Below are 24,781 nucleotides of genomic sequence, written 5' to 3' on the forward strand. Positions count from 1 at the left end.
CCTACGGCCCATAAGCAACTGTATTCTTCTTAAGCACCTTCAAAAATACCACAACTATAACACTCACTCTGAGAATACCTTATGTGAATTTGAAATTGTTCTTCTTACCTTCCTTATACAAAAATGTAGAATCCATAGTCATATAGAATTTTCGCAAGTCCAGGCACCATCAAGCGCAAATCTCGGATTTTATCTACACACAAGTCCGGAAACATTCTCAATTGATATATATAATTCGCAAACCCATTGGAATTTTCTCGGGAGTCACCCACTTTGCTCAAATCTAATTGCACCGCCCAAATAGGCCAAAAGACACGTGTCCTATTAGCACCAGAACACTCAAAGAAGTAACTCTACTTTAACACCACATATCAAATTCATACTTCGTGCGCACTACATCCTTCACCAATAACAACTCACTCATCCCGCGAATTTCATTTACTCATACGTGCAATATAATCCTTAACCAGGAATTTCCTTATTCGAGTCATCCTTGATCTCAACTTCTGCAAGTCATAGCTAACCCACAAGTATTCCTCAGACCAAAATTAAAATTTAATATATAACCATGAAATTAAGCCGTCTGCAGTAGGCTCCCCCACTTGGCTCAAAGCCACAAATTTAATCGCTCCATAACTCACAATATCCATACTATACTACTGCCCTAATACTTCCGTTATTCAACGAAACTTCTTCTCAAACTCATGCAATGCCAACCATAAAAAAATACCTCAATCATCCACTAAGCTCGTATTCATCCTCTTAACATACAAGTCAACTTTCTCAACCAGATTCAGATTCAAATCTCCACCCCTACACCCCGTCAGTAGAAAAGAAACTCTCTACTCACATCATAAGGAATACTCCTACGTAGATTACTCCGCAGGGGATAACCCACCTGCTTAGCCTCAATGTGGTATCTTGTTATACCCCTTTCGCAGTCATAATTACTATGCAATCACTTAGTTTATCTGAGTCCAAACTCATTAACCAGACATGAGAGTTTGGTCTGTCCCAAAATTTAACAATGTGAAAGATCCTTCAAAACATTTATTACTCGAAACTGTTCGTCACATCAAATCGAAAATCAAGCACCCAATGGCCTTTTCCTTTACATTTTAAGGAAACACTTCTCATCATATTCAAATCGTCTTAACACATTCTGTAGTTACATCATACTCATCACAAAGCCATTCCACCGCTCATCAAGCCACAAATTCCACTGCAGGGTCATTATCAGTCATATGAGTCCAATTGTACAGGTTACAACTGAAGCTACCGAGCTTAAGCTGCGGTCTAAGCCTGGCCTCAAGTCCTCCAGACTGGCCCATCACTAAAACATAGGATACACATCTCACACATCATCCCTGAAATCACAGGCCGACGATACACAACTGATGCCGAGCGCTCATGTGCGCATACGAATACGTGGAAGGAATTCAAAGAGTTAAGTCCCAAGTTGAATCAATCCCGTACGATAAGGAAAGAAAAATAGGAAGTATATATCCTAAATGCTCTATAGCCTCTCGAAGATAAGTATGAACGTCATCATACCAATCCGCAAGACTCTACTAGACACTTGCTCATGACTTGTAGAACCTATGAACCTAGAGCTCTAATACCACCTTGTCACGACCCAAAATCCAACTAGTCGTGATGGCACCTAACCCATCCCATTAGGTAAGCCAATTTTCAACTAACTAATTACAATAATAATTATTAAAGCAATTTAAGTGAATAAAGATCCTGATCTTTTACAATCCCCAAGAACTGGTAGTACAAATCATGAGCTTCTAAGAATAGAGTATACAAAGCGGAAATGAAATAAATATATAGTCTCTTTGAATAATACATAAACAGAGCTTTTATAAATCTAAGGCTACCCTGAACAAAAGGCAGCTTCAACAGGAACGCATGTACATCTTCAAGTCCCGCAACCATCGAGCACAACAACAACAACGGTCAACATCTGCACGCAATGTGCAGAAATATAGTATTAGTACAACCGACCCCATATAATGAGTAAGTAACAAACCTAGTATTAGGTTGAAAGTAGTGACGAGCTTCTACCAAGGTCGGGTCCAAATCCACTAATCCACAACAGTTAATAAAGACATAAAGCAAATAATACCAGAAGTAACTTAGAGATAAAATGCTCAGTCGCATCATGATTTCAACAATAATAGTTCTTCCTTTCAAGTACATCAGTGAAAACCCAAATCTTTTGCCAAAGTTACCAAAAATGTGAATAAGTCTGAAAACAGAAAATTTTCCAAAATTCTTTCAATAATAAATAAAATATCTCATTTTTTTTTTCAGATAACCATTGTAAAACAAATGCATCACTATGCCCAATCTGTCAACATGTGTGAGAAATCATGAATAATGTGATACCGTACAACATGAGGAAAACACATCTCTATGCATATATGTCATGTGTGCATGTTAATGCAATGTATCTCAGAGATTGTACTCATGTACTTACACTCTCAGAGTACTCAATCTCACAGTCTCATATTCTCTCTCACTGTGCTCGGCACACTCAATCACTCAGCGCTATACAATACCTGCTGCGGCGTGCAGCCCGATCTCTGTTTATAGTCGACTGCGCTCACTGGGGGTGTACAGACTCATGAGGGGCTCCTACAGCCCAAGCGCTATAAGCACGGATAACTCACGTGCTGCACGGACAACTCACGTGCCATAATATAAATATCTGGATCCAAACGGCCAACTCAAGTGCAATAATAATATAAGGATCTGCATGGCCAACTCACGTGCAAAAATAATATAAGGATCCGCACGGCCAACTCACGTGCTGCACGGCCAACTCACGTGCAATAATAATATATATAAAGCCAACATGGCCTACTGCGGCGTGCATCCCGATCCCAAAAATATCCTCACAATCAGTCCCTCGGCCTCCCTCAGTCATCAATCTCTCCAGTCTCTCTTTTATGGGCTCACAATGTCATGAGAATAGTCCAAAATGATGATATGATGTATCAGTAAATAATAACAGAGACTGAAATATGATATGTAATGAAATGAATATGACTGAGTATGAATTTTCAATTTAAAATAAATATTTCACAACAATATGACCTTTATGGGTCCCAATAATACTGGCACATAGCCTCAACATGATTTATAATATGCTTTTCGGCTCAATTTCTTTAACTCATAAAATCGCATGAAAAATGCCAAGATCATTTAACTATAAATTTCCACAGAAACAATTATGTCACAATTTCTATAGTGCACGCCCACACGCCCATCACCTAGTATGTGCGTCACCTCCCAACAATTTACGAAATACATATATTCAAGGTTCATACCTTCAACTCCAAGAATAGAAGAGTTACTTACCTTGAACAAGCCAAATCCAATGTCGAACAAGTTAAGCAATGCTTCATAAATTCCATTCTACGCGTATCAACTTCCAAACGGCTCGAATCTAGTAACAATTAATGTGATTCAGCCCACAAAAATTATAGGAATTAATTCCATATCATAACGCTAATATTTTCCATAAAATCCGAAATTACACCCCAAAAATCACCCGTGGGGCCCACGTCTCGAAATCTGACGAAACAAATACGACAACCCATCCAATTACAAGTTCAACCATACCAATTTCACTCCAATCCGACTCCAAATCGGTATTCAAACTTGAAAAATTCATTTTGTGACATTATAGAAATTTTCTTCTATTTCTCTTGAAGATTCAATAATCTTATACCAAAAATGAAGATTAATTTATGGAATATAATCACAAGGGAATTAAGAACACTTACCCCAAGTTGTGTGGAAAATTTACACTCCAAAATCGCCCAACCCGAGCTCCAAAATCCGAAAAATGGGTGAAAATGTTGAACCCTCGAATTTAAGGTTCTGCCCAGTCGATTTCCGCATATGCGGACATTATTCGCGCACCTGCGCCTCCGCTTGTGCGAGAAAAATATTGCATTTGAGGACTTCACTCACCTGCCCAGTTTCCGCTTCTGCGTGCATTCCTCCGCATCTGCACTCATGCAGGTGCAGAATTTTCCCTCGCTACTGCGACCAATGCCTAACAACCCCCTGCCCACATCTGCGTTGCTACCTGCGCAGGTGCGATTCCGCACCTGCGGAGCATCTTCCGCACCTACGCACCTACGCACCTCGCTTCAGCGCACCCTTGCTCGCACTTGCGAGCTTGCACCTGCGATTACTTTTTCGCAGGTGCGATTAGACCAAAAGGCTTCAGTTTCAGCAATCTTCCAAATTCAAAAATCAATCCATTAACCATCCAAAACTCACCCGAGGCCCTCGGGTCCCCGTCCGAACATACCAACAAGTTTCATAACATAACACGGACCTATTCGAGGCCTCAAATCATACCTAACAACCTCAAAAATACAAACTACACACGGATTCAAGCCTAATAAATTTCTAAATTTCCAAATTCTACAAACGACGTCGAAGCCTATCAAATCACGTGCGATTGACCTCAAAATTTGCACACAAGTCTCATTTCACATTACAGACTTATTCAAATTTCCAGAATCAGATTTCGACCTCGATATCAAAAAGTCAAACCTCCGGTCAAACTTCCCAAAAATTCATCTTTCAGCATTTCAAGCATAATTCCACTACGGACCTCCAAATAATTTTTCGGACACACTCCTAAGTCCAAAATCACCATACGGAGCTATTGGAACTTAGTCGACATCCGGTCACTATTTTAACTTAAGCTTTAAACCTTGGAACTAAGTATTTCAATTCATTCCAAAACCTCACTAGACCCGAACCAATTACCCCGGCAATTCACACAATAACTGTAAAGTACAATTTGAGAAGTAAATGGGGAAACTGGGTTGTAATTCTCAAAACGACCGGCCGGGTCGTTACACAAGGCTAAATGGGCTGAGGTCCAAAATGCCATTCTTGCTTCCAATGATCGTGAGGCTGTTGTTGCTGAAAGGATAACTAATTTAGAAGCAACCTTGAATTCTAAGGCCGAAGAACTTGCTGCCATGGGGGAGAGACATGTCCGGTTGGAGAAGAAGCATAAGAAGACTATCGAGCACAACAAGCTCTATAGTTCAACTATCCATGATCTCGATGTCAGTCTTCGATCTGCTAGGTCCGCCCAAAATAATCTTTCTACCGAGATCACTCAGCTCAAAGAAGAACTCAGGCGTCGAGAGGCTTCCCTCATTGTTGAAAAAACTTATGCTATGTACAACATGAGGAGTAAAACCTTGGAAGCAGCCAAAGTTGGAATTATTGATATTGATGTCAAAATTGCTAAGGCACACGAGCTTGGGTTGGCTACAAAGAATGGACTCCTGGCGCGGTCTGACGCTCCCGGTTCTTCTGATTCTGGTTCCGATATTTCTGATACCAAAGAGGAATCGGAAGGCAATGATGCCGAAGATCAAGTTGGGGAATATGTTGATCCATCGGTTAAACCGGCTACTGCTCCTGGGATATGGATACTTCTTTTCCTCCCGATTCTAGTGATGTTGTAGCTTAGCTTTTTCTTTCCCTGTTTTATATTTCTTTTGGCCCATTCTTGTGAATGAATACATATTTTTGCTCAAATGTTTGATTGAGTCTTTCTTTTGCTTGAATGTCTGCATATTTTCCTGTTTTTATGCATGTGATCTCGGGCGCATTTTCTTCTATGCATTTTTGTTGTCGAGAATTATCCCTTTTACATGAGGGTTTTAATAAGTATTTGCGCAAGTTTGGTTTCTTCATCTTTTTTTTAAAACCCCTCCCAAATTAGGAGGATCTATAGTGTTTCCACACTTCCCCTTCAGCGTGACTTGATCCCAGGACCTAACGGTCATGGGTGGAGGTGCTTTTACCAACTGAGCAAGCCTCACTTGTCATTTCTGCATCTTTTTCATATGTAGGTTCGGGTGTATTTTTTTTCGATAGCATTTTCGGTTCAGTGCATATATTCTTCCGGAACAAACCCTTTAACATGAAGGTTTCAATAAGAGAGGGCCCTCTTATATTTACGGTGATCTTGAAGAGGACGTCTCCAGTTCATTACGACATTAACATTTAAAGTACTTGTTTAATTTTCAAATGACAAAATTAGCTCATCGTGTAGATAAGAAACAAGATAAAAGGAAAAGGACTTCATTTCACTCCTTCTGTTTCCATAGTTTACATAGGCATTTTGTTGCGTAGGAAAGAAGCTGCCATGACTAGTGGCTATCTTATTTCTTTGGGGCTGACTGTGCAGTCCCCGGTCTCGATGATGCGTGGCATTCAGTGTTGCCTTACCGGATTTTTGTTCCCGGCTGACGTGGCATTCGGTGTTGCCTTACCAGATTTTCGTTCCCGGTTGACACGACATTCAGTGTTTCCTTATAGTTGTATCATTACCCCAGTGTTCTAATGCGAAAAATACGAGTTGGAACACTGGAAGTCATGTATCTTCGAAGGTTCCATCGATGAATTGCTACGTAACCCTTAGCTCGATAATATATTTTGCTTTCCCCTTAGGAATTCATAATGTCGAGCGAAAGAATACCTAACAATCCCTAGTGGTTTGTGCTCGTGAACGATCGTGTAACCCTTGTTCGGTAGCAAACTTAACTTCCCGGTGGGAATTTGCTACCGAAGCAAATATTACATTATCGTCCTCGAACGGAGACTTGTTTGTTTTGCCTTGTCATCAAAGCTCTTATTACTGTTGTTGTTATAGTATGCTTGTTGTTATTTCTGTCTGGCTGTTGTTTGTCAGCAATAATATTTTTTGAGATGAGCCACGTTCAAGTTGCTGGGAAACTTGTCTCTATTGTGGTTTTCCAACTCGTATGACCCTTTATCGGTGATAGCTGAAACCCAGTAAGGGCCTTACCATGTAGAGGTTAACTTGCCGGCGTTGAGTTCTCGGGTGTTTTGAGTCACCTTCCTCAAGACCAAGTCTCCTACTTTGAAGTAACGAAGGTTGGTTCTTTGATTATAATATCGCTCCATCCTTTGCTTTTGAGCTGCCATTCTTACATGTGCCAGGTCTCTGCGTTCCTCGAGTAGTTCTAAGTTGATTAGCATCGCTTCATTGTTTGATTCTCCGTCTACATGGAAATACCTTAAGGTTGTCTCCCCTACTTCCACAGGTATTAAAGCTTCTGCGTCGTACACAAGGGAAAATGAGGTTTCTCCTGTGCTTGACTTGACCGTTGTCCGGTAGGCCCATAGCACTCCAGGTAATTCTTCGGGCCAATGGCCTTTTGCTACTTCTAACCATTTCTTCAGGTTTTGCATAATTCTTTTATTTGTTGACTCCGCTTGGCCGTTTGCGCTCGGATGGTAAGGTGAAGAGGTAATCCTTTATATCTTCAAATCTTCTAGGAATTTTGTGACTTTTGTGCCGATAAATTGCGGCCCGTTGTCACATGCAATCTCTTTCGGTATTTCGAACCTGCAAATTATGTTTTCCCACAAGAAGTTGACCACTTCGCGTTCTCCGATCTTTTGATAAGGACCTGTTTACACCCATTTTGAAAAATAGTCAGTCAAAATTAAAAGAAACCTTACCTTCCTAGGAGCCGGTGATAACGGTCCGACGATGTCCATTCCCCATTTCATGAATGTCCATGGGGACAGAACTGAATGCAGGGGTTCCGCCGGTCGGCGTACTAGTGGTGCATAGCGTTGGCACTCATCACATTTTCGTACGAAGTTTTTGGCATCTTCTTCCATACAGAGCCAGTAATATCCTGCTCGGACCAACTTCAGCACCAGAGAATCTGTGCGCGAGTGATTGCCGTATATCCCTTCATGGACTTCTCCCATGCATAATTGGCTTCTGATGCACCTAAGCACCGGGCCAATGGGCCTTGAAAGGATTTTCTGTATAATTGGCCTTTCTTGAAGCTATAGCGTGCAACTTTGGTGCGCAACGCTCTCAATGTTTTAGGGTCTTCGGGAAACTTTCCATGCTCGAGGTAATTAATTATCTTGTTTCTCCAGTCCCAGACCAGACTAGTCGAATTTACCTCGTAATAACCATCTATGTCCAAAGCTGAGTTCATCAGTTGTACAATCGTATCTGATTCCGGTCCTTGGATTTTTGTTGATGAACCCAGATTTGCTAATGCATCTGCTTCTGTGTTTTCTTCCCTCGGGATGTGGGTTATTGACTACTCCCGGAATCTTGTCAGTAAAGCCTGAACCCTTACTACATATTGTTGCAAACGCTCTTCTTTGGTGTCAAAAATTTCGTAGGCTTGATTTACCACCAACTTTGAATCACATTTTACTTTGATGGCTTCGGAGTCAAGTCCCCGAGCCAGTTCGAGCCCTGCAATCAAAGCTTCATACTCTGCCTCACTGTTAGTCAGAGGGATCGTTCTGAAGGCTTACCTTAATGTTTCCCCCGAAGGCGTGATCAAGACTATTTCGAGTTCGGACCCTTTCACATTTGAAGCTCCATCCGTGAATAAGGTCCAGACTCCCAGTACCTGCTCTGACACCATTGTTGCCTCTTTGACAGCCAGAGGCAATAGCCCAGGGCTGAAATCGGCCACAAAGTCAGCCATGACTTATGATTTAATCGCTGTCCTCGGTTTATACTCTATGCCAAACTCGCTCATTTGAATAGCCCATTTAACGAATCTGCCGGAGAGTTCGGGTTTATTGAGTATATTCCTTAAAGGAAAAGCAGTCACTACCATTATCGAGTGGCATTGGAAGTAGGGCCTTAGCTTCCGGACGGCTACCATGAGAGCTAAGGCCAGCTTTTCCATATGTGGGTAGCGTGTTTCTGCTCCTGTTAAAATTTTGCTAACGTAATATGTGGGGAATTGAGTACCTTTTTCCTCCCGGACTAAAACTGCGCTTACCGCAACTTCGGAGATCGCTAGGTAGACCAACAATGATTCTCCTTCTTTAGGCTTCGAGAGCAACGGAGGGCTAGGCAAGTATTTCTTCAATTCCTTCAAGGCTTGCCGATATTCTGGCGTCCACTCGAAGTCATTTTTATTTTTGAGCAGCGAGAAGAAGCGATGACACTTCTCCGATGATCGAGAAATGAACCTGCTCAAAGTCGCTAATCTGCTTGTGAGTCTCTGTACTTCCTTTGCGCTGAATAGTTGATCCGGGATGTCCTATATGGCCTTGATTTTGTCCGGATTCACCTCAATTCCTCTTTGTGAGACCGGGAATCCTAAGAATTTACCTGATCCGACCCCGAACGCCCACTTCTCGGGGTTAAGCTTCATATTGTGCTCTCTCAGTGTGTCAAACATTTCTTGCAGATGTCTCGGGTGATTACCTGCATGTAAAGATATAATGAGCATATTGTCTATATATACTTCCATAGTTCTTCCTATCTGTTTTTCGAACATCTTATTTACGAGCCGTTAGTAAGTGGCTCCGGCGTTTTTTAGTCCGAAGGGCATTACGCTGTAACAATATGTACCAAAATTTGTTCTCTTGTTAAGATCTTTAAAATCTACACACATGTGAAATTTATTGTTCTTCTTAGGAACTACTACCACATTAGCTAGCCAGTTCGGATATCTTACCTCTCGAATTGAACCAATTTTAAGTAGACGGGTTACCTCTTCTTTGACGAATTTATTCCTTGCTTCGGTAATAGGGCGCTTTTTTTGCCTTACCGGAGGTATGCTCGGGTCCAAGCTTAGCTTGTGTATGGCTAAATATATCAGGATTCCTGTCATATCCTCGTGCGACCATGCAAAACAATCGGCGTTAACTTTAAGGAATTCGATAAAACCTGACCCGAGCTCCGGGTGAAGTCCTGTTCCCAAACAAAATTTCCTTTCTGGGAATTTTTTGAGCAATGCAGCCTTCTCTAGCTCCTAAGCAGTGGATTTCGTTGCGTCCGCTTCCACCGGTACCTGAAAATACCTTGGTACATGATATTTCCCCGACTATCCTGCCCCCGGGGAAACTTCTTTAGGCTCAAGGACGGAAGTCGGTTCCGGTAACTGCTATGCCGCAGGTTCCTCCCCTTGCTATGGGAGACTGAGATCGCATTCATCTCTCTTGCTGCTGGTTGATCACCCCTTATCTGCTTGATCCCCTCGTGTGTTGGAAATTTCAACAATTGGTGGTACGTCAAAGGCACACTTTCATTTCGTGCAGCCATGGCCTTCCCAGGATGATATTAGCCCATGTCCCCATCTACTACTTCGAGGAGAGCTGTCTTCGTTACACCACCGGCATCCGTAAGCAGTAAAATTTCCCCTCGGATTGTCACGCTTGCAAGGTTGAATCCAGCAAGGAGGTTTGTTGTCGGGACGATGCTCCCGGTGAGTTTAGCTTGATCTAGAACTCTCCATTGTACGATATTGATGAAACTTCCTGGATCTACTAAAACACGTTTAATTTTGAAATTTAACACATTTAAAGAAATTACCAGCGCGTCATTGTGCAACAGTAGTAATCCGTCTGCGTCTTCATCCGTGAATGTGATATCATCATCCCGGAGCCTCTTACTGTGGGTTATCGATACTTTAGTCTTCTTTGCGGTCGAGAAAGTGACCCCATTAATCTCGTCCCCTCCGAAGATCATGTTGATCGTTTGACGTAGAGGTTCTTCTCCTGCCTTCGAGGTTTGCGCGTCGCCCCTGTCCCGGCCATAATTATTTTTGGCTCGGTCACCTAATAGTTTTCCAAGGTGACCATTCTTCAACAATGTTGCTACTTCTTCCCGGAGGTGCCAACAGTCCCCAGTCCGATGGCCATTAGTGCTGTGGCATTCACACCATAGATTTAGGTCCCTCTGGCTGGGATCGGACCTCATAGGTCTCGGGAATCGTGCCTCTTTGATATCTCTCATGGCCGACACTAACCCCATTACGCTGACGTTAAAATTATACTCTAATAACTTTGGATAAGAAGAACCTCATGGTCTCGAGATTTCTCTATCCTGTAGCGATATGTTGTTCTACCCACGATTAGTCCTCCTGTTAACGGTGAACTTGTCCGATGTCAGAAACTCCCATCACGACCTTCCGTCCGCTCGTAGGGCAGAAACGGGCCCCTTGAAAATTGTCTATGTAAGTCGACATCGTCCTTTATTTTTTCTTTGTTCTTCTCCCGTCCCTTTGCTGATGACGGGAAGTCATCCTGATCGTCTTGTATCCTTATCTTTGACTCGTACCGGTTATGGACATCCGCCCAATTTGTTGCTTGAAACCCGAATAGAATTTCCTTCAACTTCCGGGAAGCGTCTGAACTCCTCGGGTTCAAACCCTTAGTGAACGCTTTAGCTGCCCATTCGTCCGGGACTGCCGGTAACAACATCCTTTCCTTTTGGAACCGGTTAACGAACCTTCGTAATAGCTCAGATTTTCCCCGTGCGATCCTGAATATGTCGGTCATTCGGGCTTGTACCTTTCTGGCGCCGGCATGGGCCTTGATGAACGAATCCGCGAGTATTTCGAAAGAATCTATGGAATGCTCGGGAAATAATGAGCACCATGTCAAGGCCCCCCTCGTGAGAGTCACACCAAATTTCTTCAATAACACGGTCTCGATTTCGTGAGGAGCCAGATCATTTCCTTTCACCGCCGTTATGTAGGTGGTAATGTGTTCCTGTAGATTTGAGGTCCCATCGTATTTTGGCACTTCGGGCATTCTGAATCACTTTGGGATTAATTGCGTGGCCGCACTCGGTTTATACGGTAATTGGATGTACTTCTTCGAGCTCGGGCCTTTTAATATCGGGGGTGCTCCCGGGATTTGGTTCATGCGGGCGTTTACTTCCTTCATGAACCGCAAGAGTTCCTCCTTGAACGGATCGTTATCACTGTTGAGTCCAGATCTGCTCCCCCAGCCCCGTCAGAGCCAACTTCGCCCCTAGGAGTGTTGTTGTCAACTCTCTGCATTGTTTGGTTTGTAGGAATAACGGGAGGAACAGGATCTCGCCTATTTGCATTATTTGAAGCGCCCGATAGCTCTTGTTTTAACTCTGTCATGACCTGATCCTGCCGTCTGAGGTGGCCTAAGATGATTGCTTGTTGCTCTTGCAGGATCCTCACCGCGTCTGCTACGTTCCCCTGGTCAGCATCATCTGGAGTCACTTCTCGTACTCGTCTGGGGTACCGCCCGTCATACACTGGCGTGGCATCTTCCCCTTCATTGCGAGTGTCGCTGATTGAGTCTTCAAAATGGGGGTGTTCCCCTTAAACCTCAGGATTGTGAGTGTATTTAATGGTATTGATTGCCATTCTTTGTGATTTTGCTAAGACAAGAACGTTCAAGGCTTGTGAGTGAAGGAGGTAAGGATCTGTTTAACCACACGACTGCCTAGGCCCCACGGTGGGCACCAAATTGTTTATCCGAAAAATATTACAGTTGAATTTGTTCGTGGTTTCTAGACAGATAAATCAATTTGATCCCAAAAGATAATAAATTAATCAATTTTTGTACAAGATACTTGGCTCAAATGTAGATAAAATGACAGATTTAGAGAGCCCTGGAACAACGTTTCCGAACACAATGATGATAAGATTAACAAGCGAGAAAGAGAGGAAAAAAGGTATCGGATTGTTGTGTGGAATTTTTTTTTCAATGTATCCCAGAAAAAACCGTGTCTTATAATGATAGTTGAGCCTATTATTTATGGCTCAGTGGATGTAATGGTCGGGCCCACCACTAATGACAATTATTGAAGTGTGATAATAGAAACCTAACTGTAAACATAAATGCTCACATTTCTTTAATGAGCCGTTACTCTTTAATGTTGTGGAATATTTTTTATTAAATGCCATCGGGCGCAACATGCTTAATGCCCTTACGAACTTGCCTTTCTCGGTGACACACGAGTTAGTTGTGCCCGATTTTTCATCCTTCCAATTTTGATTCCACGTGTCCCCTTCTTAGGTGGCCACGTAGCATAACGTATTTTACCCAATACAGTATCTTATATAAACCTTGAAGTATGTTATTCTTTCACTTATGTTTTATATTATTTATTCTCAAGTCAAATAGTGAATGGTTAATGATCATGAAAGTGAACAAATAACGAGATGAAAGAGCGACTATATGTATATAAATAACGTTCTTACTATATTTCATCCCACATAACACTTGAGGTACGTGTATAAAGTCATATAACTTGGGATAAGAAATGGGGCTATTTTAAAAACTAGGAAAAGCCCCTAATATTATAGCTAGTTACTAGTTAGTATCTAGCATCAAAACAAATACTGAATGACACATAAACCAGAAGGACTAAACCATGGCACATTAGTTACAACCATAGAGTCCTCATATTCAAATGGAACATCATCTCCATTGATTCTACAAGCTCTTGGCTTTTCAGAAGCAAATATCCTCATTTCGCCCGCGCCCTTTACTTCAACTTCAACTGAATTAGCTTGATCGTCGAACTCAATGGATTGGATCGCTCCACCGGTATTGAGCATATTCCTGAGTCCAATCGGAGCGAATTGAACCAATTTGGCACCCAAAATAGTGATAGGAGAAATTGTTAAGAGCTCGAAGTTGAAGGGCTCAAGAGTAATTTGGACTGTGTCTGTGGGCTTTGCCAAAACCAGCTTCTTTTTTTTGAAGGAGTAGAGCACAAAGTTTTCAATTCCTTCCGCGTAAATTGGGTTGGATCCAAGTTTCCATTCGACGTCGTTTGGGCCGGCCCAACAGGTTACAGCCTTAGAATATTGAGAAGCACAAGTGTTACGTCTGGCCTCGCGGTCCCATCCTCCACCTTGGCAGTTAAATGCTCCAACAACTCCCGTATACTGAAATTGGAACCAAAAAAAAAAAAAAGGGTTAAATAAGAGCCTTTTTTTTGAAAAATCTTTATTTCAAAAAAAAAAAAAAACAAGAACTTTTTCCTGATATATTGTTTGGTTGTTAAGTGAAGATATCTTTTTTCACAAGAAATACAGATGAAGAATTATTAATAATTTTAACAGATTGGAATTTTGAATATAATGTGTAAGTATTAGATGGAACAAGTAATATGAAGATACAAGTTAATTTTAAAGAAATGGACTTCTGCCCAACAGAGAGGGAGTGATTTTTTTCGCTTTTGATTGAAAATATTTTTCTTGAAAAAACAATATTGTATAATCAAAAACAAAAAAAATAACTTTCCTAGTGAAAAATGCTTTCCGAAAAAGACTTCTTTCATACAAAGCATATTAATGTAAAACAAGGTGCAAGTATTATTTTACTTGGTATTGTAACTTATTTGAAGATTGTTCGGAATAACATGAATAACTTAGTTATTGGATTCTCAATTAAATATTTATACATATTTAATAGATTTTAAAATGCAAATATATAATTTAATTAAAAATTATTGGGTTCTTTCGAACTCGTATTTAATGCTATCTTACCTTGTTTAGGTTCCATATTTTGAGCATAGTTTTCCCATCGTGAAGTGGATCTTCAAAGAGACAGTCCCGAGTGGGAAGTGCGTAGTGTTGGCAACGCAGGATTGAACCATCAGGCAAAACCAAAGTTTTAAGAAGCTCAAAGTTGTGTTGGCCAACTGAGTCACTAACATAAATAGGACCACCAGAGATGGCTCGAGACGCGGCGTGGAACTCAGCACAAGGGTGCGTGGACTGAAACATGTCCCAATCAGGGTGAATGAAATTGCCCATCCACAAGCTATTGTAGGCACAATGGACCATGTGACAACCTTGTAGCCAAAAGGTACCATTTGGATCACCAGAAGGATCTGTGCACCAAAAGTCATCTCCTGCACATTCACCATAAAAATCAAAAACCCATTTAATTTCGCAAAAAAAATTACATTTACTGGACTTAAACTTATATGTACTACAACAATTACGTCTCAATTAAGCAAATAATGACCGATCTTGTTATTTGATGAACTCAACTAATATTACTTAAAAAAAAAAGAATAGGTAGTCTATTAAAATTACTTATAATTAATTTTTAGATAATTTTATTGTGTAATTTTTTATGTCATCGGTATATAGAAATTATATTACTCCATTGTTTAATGCAGGGGCAGATTCAAAATTTGAAATTTATCGGTTCCTACCGTAATTTCAAATTAATATAAAATAATAATTGAGTTCACAATTAAATATTTATAAATATTTAGTGGATTTTCAATAGAAATACAGCACTCTAGATCTGCCAATGGTTTAACAGTTGAGGAAGCTTATATAATTTGATTTGCACAATTATGAATTATCTATATATTTTTATTCCCTATCATGAAATCAGTAATCTATATGCGTGTCCTCCTTTATTAATAGTCATAAATTAGTTCCGTTAACCTGCACCAATTAACTTAAGAAACATACCTACAAGACAGGGCTAATATCAACCACGCACTTAATTATATTTCCCACTTATTAATACTTGCCAAAAAATAAGGGAATGATGGTGTGAAAAGCATGCAAGTTAGTATCATATTTTGGACATTGCAACATTTAGAAAAGAATTTAAGTTTTACCAACTTAAAACTTAAATAAGATAGTCATATCTCCATGTCTTATTTTTGCAACAGTCAATATAAAGGATAAGATAGGACAGAGAATAGAATTTGGTAACTTACCCACACGACCAAGGGAAATAGTCTCAGTACCAAGAAACATGAAATCATTGCAATGTTCCATACTAGCAATGACTCCATTTCCTTTAAAATGGTTCTTCACAGAAGATGTCAATGCTTTATAGTAAGCCTTTGCCAAATCCACTCTTCCACCATAATCCTCACATAGCATTTCCAGCAACTACATATCAATTACAAAGATAAAAATTTTAATTTCTATATACTGACGGAATAAAAAAATTTATCTGACGAAAGAAAATTGTATAGAGAAGAGAGTACTTACATGAATAACGTCAACTTTGACTCCGTCAATCCCAACCGACTCCAAGTGGGAGTGTAGACCCTCATATAGCTTATCAACAATTTCGGGTGGGACCAAACCAATTCCATTGTTTACTATTTTATCAACTGCCAAATCTTCCATTGTCTTCTCCAATCCAGGGGTTAGCTTAGGCCTAATAACCTTGGATTCGGGCAGACCCGATAACCCTGGCCTTAACCCGCCCCAGTACCCACATAGAGCATGCCACACGTACACATAGTCCACAGTCTTGAACTCCTCCTTTAGGTCCTTAATAAAAGCACCCATGCCCTTGTTATTATGGTCACCCTGTCCTATGCTTTTAGGACTCACATAATCTCTGAACTTGTAATTCTCCTGGAATTTAATTAGCCTACATGGCATTTGCTCACCCGCAGATGTTCTGTTTATACCTGTTGAGATATAATATAATTACGTAATTAGAAAAAAATTATATTAAATAGTTTAAACTCGTATATAAGTTGATCACGTATTTTAACATTGTATCGTACCTTCAGAGGTGATTGGATCATCGTCGTGACAAATGGATTGCCAGCCATCGTCGATCAACACGAGCCCAGGTGGGCACCCACCTTCAACTAACCCTTTCACACCCTCCCATACCCCTTGAGGGTGCACCGTAAGGTAAAATGCATCCCATGTACACCAACCAAACTTATCTACAATTCCTGGTGGTGTTTTTTCCTCCAAGAGCTTAAAAGTGCCTAGGTGAAACCTGGCAACTTTAATTGCATCTTTAACCAAGCTGTATGGATCATCACCTGCATTATAGACGAATTCAAAATTTAATCTTAATTTATAAAGAGTTTAAAATATGTACTATTTTTTCTATCCCGATTATTAATGTGATACTTTTTGCTTCTCGAGATTCAGTCACTTACTTGCATGCATGTAGAGTACACTCCGGAATGAGTCGCCGGTGACTTTAGTGGACCCGCTTTCGACACAAATATCGACAAAGTCGTCTTTTCCGGGCTGGAGAGAAGCCCGAAATGGGCCTTCGATGAGAGGGAGAAGCAAGATATAGGGCCGGCCCGAAGAATCAGACTTGTCAAGAATGACCATTTGGGTCTCGTGTTCCAAATCTCTTCCGTTGGTTCCGGTCCAGTGAGTAGTCCACCAGACTTTGAACCGGAAAATACTCATGAATTTTATGTCTTTCAGTTTCCCAATTGGAACAACGTGGTGGCTTTGGGCTTCAGCTGTCTCAAAGCCCAAAAAGCAACCGGGAGTGGAAGTTACTGGTTTGTCCTTGGTTGTGTAGGGTGATGGAGTTGCAATAATATTATCTGGGACTTGAGAGAGGATAATTTGGTCATTGACTATGAAATTTGATTTTTTCAGGCTAATAGCTGACCCATGCAAAGGGCCATCAACAAGAATTTTGAAGTTTTCATCAGCTTTGTTCAAATTAGGAGCCATGGATGAGATCAGTTAGCTGAGTAATCAAGAAATATTTAGGTGCTTTGTATTTGTATAGACGAAAAAGATATGTTATACAAATGACGGAATATTTATTTAAGGAAAGAATGGAATGAAGAATCAGTACAGATTTGTAATAATATTGAAAGTAATGGTACGTAGCTTTTTCTGTGCGTGTATGGTTAAGAGTAAAATGAAGTTATGAGGATTTGATTTGGGACACTGCAAATTTATAGACACGTAAAATGGTGAAGAATGAGCAGGTGAGAAACTTCAGAGGAAGAACGATATTGTTTGGTCGGTTAAGAAGAATTGAATTTTGATAGATTTAGGTGGGACAGACTATAGTGTAGCGTAGCTAATTAATATCATCCACCTGTCCTTATCGTCGAGAAGATATCCTGTAGTGATTTTGGCTAAATTTTGAAAGTGACGGGTGATTTCACTTTGACTAGTATTGAGTCGCGGATCTAGTATTTTAATTTTATGAGCTTAATATTTAAATTTTTAGTATTGAACTCATTATATTTTTAAAATTATGAGTTCATATTTACTATTTATTATAATTTTAGTAATTTTTACATATAAATTTATGTTCCGCGTCAAAAGTTTGGATTCAAGAACCACTCTTAGTTGCATTCGCCCCTGCAGTCGATTAACTGAGAATGAGAATAACTAGCTAGAGAACGCTTTACTAGAGAGCACCAAATATTTCTTTTTCCTGTTTCTTTCTTGCTTTTAGGAGTATTTCCTTATATTCTTCTAGGATAGTCTATGAGAATATCTAAACTTTTTTTTTTCATATAGCGAAAATCTTTTGTTTTCCTTTTTCTCTTTTTATTTTTGTATTTTTTTATGTTTAATAAAAGAAGGGAACATGAGTCAATGTATTGTCGATGTAATACGTAAACACTGGTCGTTTGGTGGGAAAATAAGGTATCCCGAGATTAGTTATTCCACTCTTCCATAGAGATAAAAAAATTAAAATCTTACATAAATATCCCAAATAAGTCCCAACTTACCAACATCTACTCATTAATCATAAACTTACCAAAACTAACTAACCACAAATAAAAATTAAAATCCAAGTAAATAAGGTTTTTTCTTTCCAAGAATTACACGCAAAGATCTCTTTCCATATTTTTAAGCGTGATCAACAACATTAGATGTAAGACGGAAAGGAAATTTTATGGATGAGGCAGCAAATAAGGTGATGAAATACTATATATATATAGTGTATATTATACACACACACAAGATTCCAAAAATCTAAGCAAAAAAGGACTTTTTTAATGGGTATGGTTGAAATTCATTGAAAACATATAGATGAGTGAATATACAAAACTTGAGGAAGATTGGAGGTGATTTGGACTGATTTGATATCAAAATTCATAGTTAAAACAGAGTTCAAAAATTCTTCTACGACATATGTATCAAACATGTATCTCACACACAAGTATACATGTGATACATATTTGATACAAATATGATATATATGTCACTACTAGAAATTCGGCAAAAACCGACCAAGGTCGACCGACCAACTTTGGTCGGTCAAAAAACCGACCAAAAAACCGACCAAAGTTGGTCGTTTTTTCAAAATATATATATATATATATATTTTACGAAACCGACCAACTTTGGTCGGTTTTCTTTGGCGCAAAAATGCGGGAAACTATTTTTGAGTCCCGCGAAATTTATGTTTCAAGAAACCGACCAACTTTGGTCGATTTTTCAATTAAAATAAATAAAAATTAATATTAAAAAAACCGACCAAAATTGGTTGGTTAAATTTTATTTTTTAATAAAACCGACCAACTTTGGTCGGTTATTTTCGTGTGAAAATACAATTAAAGAGTATAAATCAAATAAAAGACAGTCTTAAAATAAAATGTACCAATGGTCTAGTGGTAGAATAGTATCCTGCCACAGTACAGACCCCGGTTCGATTCCTAGATGGTGAATCTTTTTATTACATAATTAAAATACCGACCAACTTTGGTCGGAAAAAACCTGACCAACTTTGGTCGGTGTTTTTTGCAATATTTTTTTTTGAATTTAATTGACCGACCAAAGTTGGTCGGTATTCCTTTCCGACCACAAAAATTCTGTCCACACGTAAATGGTAGCGTTTTGATCGATTTTTTGCCATTACCGACCAATGTTGGTCGGTTTTTACCGGATTTCTTGTAGTGTGTGATACACAAATGATACACAACGTAATACACGTATTATTTTTTCATATTCATCTTCTAATTCAAATTTTCAATTCAAACCACCTCAAAACTCCACCCCAAAATTGAGATTTAAGCTCATTAAGATGTATCAAATCTATTCTAATAACACACACTCAAAAGAAAGCAAAAATTTGACCTTTTGTGGCTACAAATAACTAATTGGCTAATAATGGTAATATTTGGCTAATATTAGTAGTATTTTATGAATTGATTAATTTTAGTAATAAGCTACTTATAAATGGACATAGCTGATAGTTTTCTGTAAAAAAAAATACTATAATCCCTGGATAAATAGAGAGGGCAGGACGTCCTTTTTCGAAGAGGGAAGAGTTTTAGTGGGCGTTTGGACATAAAAATTATAAAATTCCAAAAATAATATGAAAATTATTTTTAAGTGAAAAAATGGTATTTGAAAATTAGAGTTGTGTTTGGACATGAATATAATTTTGGGTTGTTTTTGAATTTTTATGAGTGATTTGAGAGAAAATTTTAAAAAATAATTTTTTAGAGTTTTTTAAATTTTTAAAAAATTTCAAAATTTATTTTCAAGTAAAAATTGAAAATTTAATGGCCAAGTACAGATTTGAAAAAAAAATGAAAATTGTTTTGTCCAAACGCGCTCTTAATTACGATGGAAAAGTGCGACAACTAACTTAAAGAAAAAGGCATCAACGTGTCGTAGTTTTGGGGGTCCGAGCCCCACCAGCACCGACCAACTCTAAAATTTTACTTGTCAAAAAGAACAAGATAAGGTGAGAAAAAGAAATAAATGTTTGATATCTCAAAGAAATTATTTTACTTTCTTCTGTTTACCAAAAGAACAAGATATAAGAAGCGAAAGGGGAAAAGGCTAACGTGCTATATAGTGGCAGAAGCCACGTAAAAACTTCGTAGACAAGCAATGGGAACTTGGAGAAATTGACCCAACGGTTACGGTTAACGATTGGAAACCGTTGGAAGAATGACGATAGTTGGTTTCAAGTTTCAACTAACCTCATAGTAAACAAAAGAGGATTCATAATTAAAATTTAATGGGTTTAATTTTGTACTGAATTAATTATACCATTCAAACTATAGGTTCAAATATAATATTTGGTAAAATTTTAGTAAATTTTTATATATATATATATATATTTATATTTCGTGTTGAAAATTATGGATTCAGATGAACCTCGTATCCGAAAGGTTATATCGGCACCTGATAGTAAACACACACGTCCCAATAAGCAGGTCCCACTTCGCGTTGTGCTACTCTCACTGTTTATGACTTCTATCCAATAGTTAACCAAAATTGGCGGACGTTTGGTGAAGAAAAAGTTGTATTAAAGCTAGTGTAAAATGTAACGCGGTCTTGACGCTAACTTTAATTTTTTTTTTCCAGTTAATACCGACCATATCCGAAATTCCCAGATGTCCCCCTTGACTAGTGGAATCTAGTGTAACTAACAACAAAATCTACTATTGCGATTTGGTTGTCAATAATAGACATAGCGTATAGAAGCTCATCTATCGCCTTGGACTTATGTGAAATAATTAACTTATTGTCAAAAATATTCAGAAAAAATACGGTACTATTTTCTGTGCTGTTAATTACAGTATTCACTTATGTTAGACGTAATATATATATATATATGATAGACTTAAGTCTCAAATGTACGGTATATGGTCCTTAGATACAAAAACGGATCGCTTTCGTTATATTTTCTTTCAATTACGTTGATTATATTATGGATTAAATTTTAACATATAAATTTTTACACCGCATAAAAAATTATGGATCCAAATATTAAAATTTTAAAAATTAAACATATAAAATTTAAATTTTAGATCTGTCTTTGTTCATTGATTGGGCTTATAATATTAGAACGTTTCTCCTCTTACTAAAAATAAAATAAATTATTAGAACGTTTCATTCGTAGATAGCTAATTTAGCAAAATGTAGGATCATTTTGACCAAAAATAAAGAAGGAATAGATGACGCATTTGAAAATTGCAAATTCAAGACCGTTATAATCGTTGGGCTACTTTTCATGTGTCGGTTAGATTAAAGCGAAGCAGCAAAGATGGGTGATGTGAGCACTGTCATGCACGTCCGCTAATTAGAACTTAGAAGGATAAGTTGATCCAATCTAGTAACTTTTGTTTAAACTTGTATTTATATTATAAAAAATATTATATATAAACAAATCAAAATTCAGGTTCCACTTATTAACATATCATAACGATATTTTAGAATTCAAAAGCCTTGCTTTAGACACTTTTGTAGCGAGGAAAAGGGAAGGTGATAGAAAAGGCACCTTCTCTTTTATCTGAATCTCTTCTGATTCCATCCAATACGGAGTTAATTGGAAAAGAAGAACGGAAAATAAATAAATATAGGCTGTCTTGGCATTTTAGTCGAAAAGCAACAGGCAAATTACTATGAGGGTGTTTGGCTAGTGTATTAGCTGATTAAATTAGTTCAAATGAATTTTTTAGTTTATTCATGAGTTTAGTAAATATAAAAAATGCTTATAAGCAAATTAATCCAAAATTCCTAAGTTGATCGATCACTCCCGACTTTTCATCTTATAAGCTTTTGGATTGACTAAAATTTTAAATTCAATATCTTTTGTAATCTTAAATATCTCTTCCAAAAAAAATTAACTTTCTCTATATTATTTGTGCTTTTTGTTCTTCTCCGCATAAAGATATGGTTTAATTTTTGGACAACGTGGCATTAAGCTAATAGGGTTTCTAGTAAATTTAATTTCAAATACCAAAAGAAACCCAACGAAAATTCATTCATGTTTCTTTAAATTTCAAGTTTCTACAATTCATTTTTGATTTTACTCAATGATGTTTATGAGGAAAAGACCAAAACAATACATCATCATTAGCTTTAGAATCAAAGTCATACATATTCTTTCACATGGAGCACTAATACTACATTTACTTTAACAAAGTGCGGTGCACTTTGAGTCATAACACTGAAAAAAAGCCCAAAAACATACATTATCTTTGGCTTTAGACTCAAAGTCATACATATTCTTCCATATGGAGCACTAATAGTCCATTTACTTTAACAAAGCGGTGCACTTTTAGTCATAACACTAAACACATTTTATTTTTTAAAAGAAATCTAAGATCTAACAAAATATTTGTTCCCTTTATTTTCTTGTTTACCGAAAGAAATAAAGATGACAGATTTATCTAGATAGCAAATAGTAAATATACATAAAATTTATTTACTATTTATCTATTTACTATACGTAAAATATATATTTTACTAAGAAATGTTAAACACCGTTAATTTTTATTTGCAATGATTTTTATCTAGATAACCTCAAATGGTATCTAGATTTTTTATTATATACATAATATTTACTATACGTTGACATAAAATAAATATACGTAAAATCATTGCTGAGAGTAAAATAAATTTTATTACTAAAATAAATATACGTAATATATATTTATTAGATTTTTTAATTTTATGGGAGTCAGCGTATAGTAAATATACATAAAATAAAAATAAATATTATGTTTACTATACGCTGACTCCCATAAAATAAAAAATATAATAAATATATATTACGTATATTTATTTTAGTAATAAAATTTATTTTACTCTCAGCAATGATTTTACGTATATTTATTTTATGTCAACGTATAGTAAATATTATGTATATAATAAAAAATTTAGATACTATTTGAGGTTATCTAGATAAAAATCATTACAAATAAAAATTAACGGTGTTTAACATTTCTTAGTAAAATATATATTTTACGTATAGTAAATAGATAAATAGTAAATAAATTTTATGTATATTTACTATTTGCTATCTAGATAAATCTGTCATCTTTATTTCTTTCGGTAAACAAGAAAATAAAGGGAACACATATTTTGTCAGATCTTAGATTTCTGTTAAAAAATAAAATGTGTTTAGTGTTATGACTAAAAGTGCACCACTTTGTTAAAGTAAATGGACTATTAGTGCTCCATATGAAAGAATATGTATGACTTTGAGTCTAAAGCCAAAGATAATGTATGTTTTTGGGCTTTTTTCAGTTTTTTGACTAAAAGTGCACCACTTTGTTAAAGTAAATATATTATTAGTGCTCCATGTGAAAGAATATGTATGACTTTGAATCTAAAGCCAAAGATCATGTATGGTTTTGGGCTTTTCCTCCTCGATGTTTCTCGACAAACTTCTGCTAATTTAATCAGAAGATTTTGATTTTCATCTCAATAACTAATTGCTACAATACTCCAAAGAAATTCTCCAATTTTACTATCCAATGCTGATAATTTTGAATTTTACTATTAGGATAAAGATTCGATTGTTTTCATATTAAATTGTGTTCAATAATGAAGATTATTCATTTGGGCATTTTACAATGCAGGATATAGCTAGAAAGAAAAATCCGCCTCCTACGATTAAATTCATTAAAAAGCTGCAATAAAAACTACTCCTACTTGTTAATAACCGTTGAGAATATCTGGAATTCTTTTCAGAAAATAGAAAAGGAATTTTCAATTGTAGGTCAAAAAAAAAAAAAAAAAAATTGTAGGTCGCTGATCAAAACAGCGTCCTAATAAATTTAACGGGAAACGCTCCAACCGGCGCGTGTCCTTCAAAGCGTTTAGGGTTTTAGTAAATTTAATTTGAAATATCAAAAGAAACCCAACAAATAAATCACTCATATTTCTATAATTTCAAGTTCCTATAGTTCAATTTTGGATCTAATCAAATGATGTTCCTCCGATGAGCATCTGCTAATTTGCTCAGAAGATTCCATTATTCACCTCAATTACTTACTGCTACTCCACTTTAAAGAAATTCCTCACTTTTACTATCCAATGCTGGCAAATTTTGAATTTTATGGAACTATTTTCTATTCATTAGGATGAATAATTGACTTTTTCATATTAAATTATGTTGAGTGATCAAAATTTGGGCATTTTTACAATGTAGAACAAGATACTCTACTCTGTCTCAGTTTTGTGGATACTGCATACACTGATTTATTGATTGTAGTAAATCAAATGAAACTCTAAATCATGGCACTATGGCATTTACAATGTAGAAACAAAAATAGAATAATAATTTAATGGATTGAGCACACTCTACATACATATACGACCAAACATTATTGAGTTTTAAGTGAAAATAATGCAAATATACAAACTGGTATAACAAATTTCATTACACAAACTATAAGACTAACTCGTCAGTCAAGTTAGAGTGCTGGAAAAAGACATTAGAGGGATATAAT

At 37.4% G+C, this 24,781-nt stretch overlaps 2 protein-coding genes across 2 annotated transcripts; both read right to left on the reverse strand.

Annotated features, from left to right (window-relative positions):
• Positions 1-6,861: 6,861 nt before the first annotated feature.
• Positions 6,862-7,272, reverse strand: LOC142171974 (uncharacterized). The gene has a single exon (XM_075235710.1). The coding sequence runs from the start codon at positions 7,270-7,272 to the stop codon at positions 6,862-6,864; it is 411 nt and encodes a 136-aa protein (XP_075091811.1).
• Positions 7,273-13,029: 5,757 nt separating this feature from the next.
• Positions 13,030-17,550, reverse strand: LOC107768816 (galactinol--sucrose galactosyltransferase). The gene is made up of 6 exons (XM_016587969.2): positions 16,745-17,550; positions 16,355-16,624; positions 15,825-16,255; positions 15,545-15,722; positions 14,346-14,713; positions 13,030-13,742 (listed from the first exon to the last, which is right to left on the reverse strand). The coding sequence occupies exons 1-6, from the start codon at positions 17,283-17,285 to the stop codon at positions 13,179-13,181; spliced, it is 2,352 nt and encodes a 783-aa protein (XP_016443455.2). The 5' UTR covers positions 17,286-17,550; the 3' UTR covers positions 13,030-13,178.
• Positions 17,551-24,781: the final 7,231 nt, after the last annotated feature.

This window comes from Nicotiana tabacum, chromosome 17 (assembly GCF_000715075.1).
Source record: "Nicotiana tabacum cultivar K326 chromosome 17, ASM71507v2, whole genome shotgun sequence".
Classification (NCBI taxonomy): Eukaryota; Viridiplantae; Streptophyta; class Magnoliopsida; order Solanales; family Solanaceae; genus Nicotiana; species Nicotiana tabacum.

Excerpts from the sequence above, each read along its gene's own strand:
- LOC142171974 (XM_075235710.1), bottom strand. The coding sequence starts at position 7,272 with ATGCAAAACCTGAAGAAATGGTTAGAAGTAGCAAAAGGCCATTGGCCC.
- LOC107768816 (XM_016587969.2), bottom strand. The coding sequence starts at position 17,285 with ATGGCTCCTAATTTGAACAAAGCTGATGAAAACTTCAAAATTCTTGTT. Across the intron at positions 15,723-15,824 it reads TCAAAGTTGACGTTATTCAT|TTGCTGGAAATGCTATGTGA; the intron begins GTAAGTACTCTC and ends ATTGATATGTAG. Across the intron at positions 13,743-14,345 it reads AAATATGGAACCTAAACAAG|TATACGGGAGTTGTTGGAGC; the intron begins GTAAGATAGCAT and ends TTCCAATTTCAG.